General features: G+C 50.8%; 1 protein-coding gene across 2 annotated transcripts; it reads left to right on the top strand.

Annotated features, from left to right (window-relative positions):
• Window positions 1-2903: 2903 nt before the first annotated feature.
• Window positions 2904-7001, top strand: RNF223 (ring finger protein 223). Of its 2 annotated transcripts, none has more exons than XM_015882800.3 (2): window positions 2904-3054; window positions 5252-7001. In XM_015882800.3, exon 2 carries the CDS (start codon window positions 5290-5292, stop codon window positions 6097-6099), a length of 810 nt encoding a protein of 269 aa, XP_015738286.1. In that variant the 5' UTR covers window positions 2904-3054; window positions 5252-5289; the 3' UTR covers window positions 6100-7001. The 2 variants fall into 2 exon arrangements, with proteins under 2 accessions (XP_015738286.1, XP_085365952.1); XM_085509826.1 differs by lacking the exon at window positions 2904-3054 and adding an exon at window positions 4770-4942 and having other exon boundaries at window positions 5252-6243.
• Window positions 7002-7125: the final 124 nt, after the last annotated feature.

The raw sequence follows: 7125 nt of genomic DNA, 5'->3' as shown, positions 1-7125 counted from the left end.
TGACTTTTCAGGTCACACACAGGGACTGTGGGATTCTACCTGTCACTGAAACTCAATTCAGACATGGTGGGATGTCCCTGCTCAGGTGCATCAGCCATCTAACAAAGGCATCTCTTCTGCAAGTCTGCGGTCTGGAAGGGAAGGATCCAGGCAGGAGAGGGCAGGAGGTTTGTTACCTAAACAAAAGTCATCAGGGAATCAAGATATCCCCACGAACACTCTGACATCACACCCCGTTTCCCAAATTCAGCACGTCCCTGTGCAAGGTGGGAAGTGAGTAACCGCAGCAACATGACCTGTGTGGGACAACACCATAATGACTCACAGTGCAGCAGTGAGAGCACATTGGGGATGTTCCTCACCTTATTCCCCTCTCTTGTCCTGCAGTGGTCCCTCTCTGCTGCATAGGGACTGTGGCTGCCTCTAGGCTTGCAACAGCAGCCACGCTCATGGGTTGATCCCTTTCACCTTCTCAGCCAGACTCTCCATACAAACCCCTATAGAAGCACACAGACATTTGGGACAGCCACAGATTTCACGGTACGGTGGAACACTGGTGATCCTTAAACCACAGTTTACCCATTGATCCCAGTCACTTACCCCTTTAGAATTAAGGGGCTGGAACAGAGGACCTGACGTTATGTGCAGGGAATGGTTGCTATTCCTGCTATTCGAGAGTGGCCATGAGTGCCTGAATCACACAGCTCCGAGCTGCTGAGCACTAATGGTCACATGAGGTGTGGGGCTATCAGGAAAATTACCACGTTGCCTGTGTGCCTTGTAATGATTATCTAATCGTAGAGCTTTCCTGGTGACTACAGGAAGTGAAGGACGGTGCTAAGGTAGGTGCCAGGTGGATCCAGTGTTTGAGTGTTTGAGTGAGATAAACTATGGGGCAGCTGGTTCCAGAGCTGGGCAACTCAAAAAGGGCACTGCTTATAGGACTCTGATGATGTTTTCTATTTCAGCTCCTTTTTAAAGGCTTCTCCCTGTGCTCTGCCATGCTAAGGAGCATGGCTTCCCCCAAGGGATGCTGCCCAGTGCATTGCTCAACACCTTCTGCACCAGAAAGCTTCCCCTGCAGATAACATCCCTGATAACCATAGTTACTGGAAGGCTTAGTTACATCCCTAAAACACCTTGAGACAGCCTGATAGAAGCAGTCACAGGAGGACAAAATATAATTACATCAGAACTATCCCACGGTGAGGTCCCGTCTCTCTTACCTAATGACTCACCCAGCCGGGATGGACGACGTGCTTTGGAATTCCAATAGCCACAGGTACAACCTGCTGTTGATGAGGCTCCATCGAATGCCCGGCCAGGCAGCTGGTTGCACATGGAGCACAGGGAAACTGCACTTCTTCATGCTGTTTACCACTCTGCAGCAGGAACTGTAGGAACAATGTAGGATCACAGAGAGAACCTCATAGAGATGGGTTTATAGGCAGGAAGAATGCTGCACACCTTGTGTCCTGAAAGGCTGTGCCCAATGGTTTCTCAGCCATCATTATTGAGTGGCTTTGATTTATCTTAACCATCGATAACAACAAGCCAAGGAAACTCAGCACATCACTGGGGATGAGAAGGGCTGGTAAATGAAGGAGAGCCAATAACTGCAAGCTGCAGTGTTTAAATCACTACTACTGGGGGGCTGCATGGGTAGGCCTCCAGTTGTGGCCACTGTGATCCTATGTGACAGGGCACACCGTGTGTCCCAACCCAGGGAGGGGCTGCAGGGTTGGACTGTGGCACGTCACGCACACAGAGGGTGATGAGAAAGCAAAGGCAGAGAAAATGAGGCTGACACAGGCAGAAGGATAAAGGGCTTAAAGCGGGCTTGGGGCTGCCTTTAGAGCATGAAAGAGCACTGATCATCCTGCTGATGATCAAAGAGGGAATTGCTGTAGCTGCACTGAGCGCATAAGGAGAGATCTCAGCTATACCCAGTGCTGAATGCAAAGCACCTACGTGCATACAGCAGTGCTGAACACCACTAACCTCGAGCCCAGTTTACCAAAGTGCCTATTGAAGGTGACTCAGTGGGCAAGCCCTCCATGAGCCTGACACGCAGCCCTCCCCTGCATCCTGCCAGGCAGCCACACACTGTGCTGCCAGCATGGCAGCCATACAAACATAGGGGCACCACGAGGGGCTGTGATCCTCCTGCTGTGCAGACCCCTCTGAGGGGCAGATCTGGGGGGGCTCCATCTTCACCTGCTCTCCATTTCTCAACCATTTTATAAGGGTCTCCCTAAATACCTCCCTGAAAAATATATATATAATCTACAGTTTCACTTTATTTTCCCCATTTTTTAAGGAATTGAGCCAAGAAAATAATTATTTGCTACAAATGAGAACTAAACCAAACCGTGAAGGTTTTCACATCCCTCCTTTCCCCATCTGTTTCCTTATCTGCATGTGAATTTGAAGTTGTTGGCTTGTTTCTCCAGTGCCCTTTGTACCACAAAGGTTTTGCACTCCAAACAGCATTTTTCTGTGTCAATTATTGCCAAAAGCCGCTAAGATTGAAATCCCTCCTCTTGCATCCCATGCAATATTATTTCCAAGAAGCCTATAGGAGATGGAAGCAGACAGAGTTAACGCACCAAAACCAAGATGACATTACAAAGAACTATTTTAAAAGGTCCAATCTGGGTGAAGAACTATAGGAACTCGCTGGGAAGAGGAAGGTGTTCCCCCATACGGAGGAGATGACCAAACCAACACCTCCCACTCGCCCTCCTCGTGCCGTCACCTCTTATCAGGGCTTCCCAGGAGCTGGATGCAGTGGGAGAGTGCTGGGAGCCAATGGGTGACGCATGGCTGTGGGCAGGGCGGGCGGAGCAGGGAACTCACCTGCAGCCAGGAAGGTATAAGAGGCTGCGGCGTGCGGCCGCGCGGCCACTTGTGCAGAGCAGCTCAAACCCAAAGGAAGCCCATGCAACAGGAGAAGGTTGGGAGATACAGAGCCTAGCTGGAGAGAAGACTCTTTGGGATAACAATCAAGAGCCCAGAACATGCTTTTCTCCTTCTACGCTGCTCTTTGAACAGGTATTTATAGCATTTAACCTGCTGCTCATCGCCTTGATGTCTGCTCCAAGGCACAGCTATGATGGATGTAGTGTTGTAGGGCTGGTGCTGAGCTGCAGGGGCTCTTAGGTCTGGTTTTATGGGGGTGGGAAAAAGCTTTCTAGAAGTCATCGGGAATCAAAAAGTAACTTTACTTGGTGCACTAGAGGGAAGCAAAAAGTACTTAACTTACTAGATTTGATGCTGGGTGGACACGTGCCAGTGGGACGGCTGGGCTCTGTTGTGGGATGGTTTAGTTGTGGTGCTCCAAAGTTCTGGTTGGCAGTGGTGGAAACAGCTGCATGGGCTGAGGAGGAGTGCTGTGACTGCAGGGGTCTGAATTGTTTGTGTTAAAGTAACCACACGTAGTGAGAGAAATTTGCTACCAAAACAAAAGTAAGGTTGGGAAATGCAATGGTGGCATCTGCCAGCCTCAGCCAGTCTGCCATTGTGTGATCTTCTTCAGATAGGTTATAGAACGGACATTCATGGGGTGGGGATCTGCTAAAGAGAGGATCTGGTAAAAGCAAAAAGAGGATCAAAAAGAAAATGAACAGCAAAAAGAAAACAACGGAGTGAGGGCTTTCCTGTGCCTTTGTGCCAGCCGGGCTTGGATTTCTAACTCTGTAACTCATCAGCATCTGCCAGATAGTGCTAAAATATGCAGGCTGAGCTGCAGCCAGGGAAAGAGACAGACAACAAATATTACAACTTGCTGAAAAGCACAGATAAAAAAGCGCGGACTAAAGATTAACTTGAGGAGAGGCTCTGTTGAGTGCGAGAGAAGCAATAAAGGAAGTATTTAAGCCAACACTTTGCATCGACAGCAAAGTTTCCTCCCATAGGCACAGTCTGGGAGCTTAACATTGGTTTTGGTTGTGGCAGTGCTAGCCACGATGAGAGATTATGTTCATGCATAATGGAGATATTCCTGTGCAACCTTAGGAATAGGCAGTTCCCATCCCTTACATCAGCCTTCTTGCTAAGACACGGAGTCTGCTGCAGCCCGAGTTGCTGAGCCACTGCAGGATGGACTGCAGGCCTATAATTACAGCACATTTCTGACTTGTCACTGGTAAATCTCCCAGCACAAAGAATCAAGCCCAGCCAGTTCAGTGATACGCCCTCCAAAAATGTTCCCCGGGCACACAGCAGCGTGGCCAGCGCTGAGAACTTCCTCCAGCCAAACACTTGCTTTCGGGGATAAGCACTCTGTATCTAGAAAGACACACACCTGGTATCAGAGTGTGCTCAGAGCTGTGTTTCCAGCCCCAGATAACCGGAATTCAAGGTAATACCCAGATTGCTGGAAGGCTGAAGGAACTCGGTTGTAAATCAATTAACTGGAGCTGCCGTATCAGCCGCTTAGCTCAGGGCTCTGCTTGCACTCAGAGAGAAAGCAGATGGCAGCACACAGCAAGGCTTGGGCTGAGCTGGCTCTCCTCCAGTGCTGAGAATAGGGAAGAGCTGTGCTTTCCTGGGGAAAGCGGAGCAATAAGGAAACGCTGGCGAATTCCCCCTTGCTCTGGCACAAAAGCCATTTCCTCCAACAACTGGGTTCTTGCTGTGTCACGGTGACAAGATAAACTTAGCGAGATAGGAGCATTTCTTCCCTCCCTCGGTCCAGCTGCTGCATGGAAGCATTCAGATCCCACTGTGCACCCACAGCCCCATTGGTGCAGCCTGGCAGTCCCAGAAGAGTTTCACCCCGCTGCTGCTCTGCCACTGAACAGTGTTATCTGTCTCTTAGGCCTCACCATAGTATCTGAGTACCTCCCAGCCCAATAGACTGCTATAGGGAGGTCCCTGCTTGACCCCATGGAATCCTCTGCTCTGCTCCCTGCTCAGGTATTGGGCAGCACCACCCAGGGTAGGTCCTTTATGTTTGCTGAAGGCTGAAGCCATCTTTAGTGCCAGGGTGACTGTGGTGGAAAGGCTTTGGCTGGATGGCGGATCTCTGGATGGTGGATCTCTGGTGGCTGCTTGCTTTGCAGGTTGGTTATCTTCATCTCCATCATGCAGCTTCTAACAGGCAGCTCTAGCAGTGGTCTTCCAGCCTCTGGAGGCATCGCAAGCCGTGAGCTTGCTCTTCAGTCCTCTTGTGGGGTTAAAGATAGGTCTGGTGATGGATGTCTTCGCACTGTTTAAAGCTAAAGCTGTGCTTGTCCTTCTCTTGCAGAGTCTCCCAGGGCTCTATTCATCTCCTCGGGCTCCATCATGTCGTGTTTCACCCACCTATGGCACTCCAGCACACCGGACTCTCCCACCAGCCCGGTCCCTGCATCTCCACATGAAATCCCTATTCCCATCAGCCCTATCGTTATCACATCACCAGTGGACAGCAAGAGGAAAGCAAGATCTCCAACCGACAAACCAGGCTCACCAAACCCAACATCCCCAAAGCCAGCCTCTCCCGTCGAATGCTCCATCTGCTTCAACACATACGACAACACCTTTAAGACCCCCAAACTCCTCCAATGCTCACATGTTTTCTGCCTGGAATGTGTGGCCCGCCTGAGCAAAGGGCTGCCCCCCAACCACCCCGAGGACCAGCTCCCCTGCCCCTTCTGCAGGCAGCTGACCAGCATCCCACTGGAAGGTGCCCCAGCCCTGGAGACCAGCAAGGAGCTGCTGGCCACTCTGCCCCCTGAGCTCCAACAGGAGAAGGTGCTCTGGATGGAAGGCACCAAGCTGTGCTGTCGGGAGGCCTCGGATGACCCTGAGAACCCAGACTCGTGCATCTCCATTGACGTTGCCATGAGCAAACCTGAAAGCCCAGAGGTCCCCCCGACGGGGCTGGTGGGGAGGCTGTCCCGCTGTGATATGTGCGACGATTGGAAGCGCATCGTCCTGCTCTCTGCTCTCATCATCATCCTCTTCTGCATCATCCTATGGCCGGTGCAGTGTGCATTGAAGACAGGGAACCTCCGCTGCTTCACGAGGACTGTTGCAATGAGCAGGCCAGAATATCTCCCCTCAAAACACACCACAGCAGCCACACCTGTGACACAGCTCCCTTACCTGTAGCATAACATTGGCACACCCCCCAAGAGCATCCCTTGGTGTTCTTGTGGATCCCGTGGTCCCCACTCCCATTCTGTGCCCACACTTGGATGCATACACTCACTTCCAGTGGCCCATTTATGCTCCCAGGAGCTGCCTCAGTTTCCTGCTGCCAAACTCCATGGAGATCTGAGCCTTCAAAGCTGCTGCAAAGGTGTGATATGTGACTGCTAAACTTCTTGGGCTGTTTGCCCACAGGCTGGATACCTGGTGACAGCGGCTGTAGCTCCTTCCAGCTCCTTTGGGGAATAAAGGGCTCTCTTCATAGTTATTCCTAAGAGGAGCTGGGTTTGGGAGGGTAAGGACATATCAAAGCAGATTAAAATTAACCTTGTTCCACCTGCTCGAAGCATTTTGGTTGTGGATTCAGCACAGAAGGTGTGAAATGCTGCCTCCTGCTGACAGCACATCCATCCACCCCCGCTCCTCACCTGAGCTGAGCATTGCTCGACTTCCAACAGGAAATTAAAGCCATCCTATTGCCGTTTTTCCTCTCCAAGAAGGTGCTTAAAAGAAAACCCCAATCACTCATCCTTAACCTGGAAAGGAGAGCAAACTCACCCCGAGCACAGCATCACGCTGCCCTCAATGTCCTTCCCATTGCTCCCAGGCCAACTGTTGCTGAAGTGGCAGAAGTTCCACCTTCTGACAGCTCTACCCTCCTCATCTTCCAAGGTGTCAGTATTAAGACACAGGCCAGTTGCTCACACTCTCTTTTTATTTAACCCAGGGATCTTCTGACAGTGGTTAACAACAGCCTTCATGACGAAGGCGGCTTACAGTTAAATTCCGTATATTCAAGCACATGGACGTGAGACAGGATTGTACACAAGTACCATGTATGTATTAAATTATGTTTTATACAATGCAAGGTGTCGGTGTGTAACATTTACTCCCTGCTCCCCCCCCTTCATGGATGCAGCAGCAGCAGAGCTGTACTTGCCTTTAACCCCTACCTGCACATTAATGCCATCCCACTTGTGCTGTCCC

Source organism: Coturnix japonica, chromosome 9 (genome assembly GCF_054131305.1).
Source record: "Coturnix japonica strain WE chromosome 9, WE-NBRP24, whole genome shotgun sequence".
In the NCBI taxonomy this organism is placed as follows: Eukaryota; Metazoa; Chordata; class Aves; order Galliformes; family Phasianidae; genus Coturnix; species Coturnix japonica.
The sequence above is the reverse complement of the archived record's forward strand: the minus strand, read 5'-3'. Positions and strand labels throughout refer to the sequence as shown.

Coding starts and splice junctions, on each gene's coding strand:
- RNF223 (XM_085509826.1), top strand. CDS start 4,891: ATGGAATCCTCTGCTCTGCTCCCTGCTCAGGTATTGGGCAGCACCACC. Junction 4,943..5,251: donor ATTGGGCAGCACCACCCAGG/GTAGGTCCTTTA, acceptor CTTCTCTTGCAG/AGTCTCCCAGGGCTCTATTC.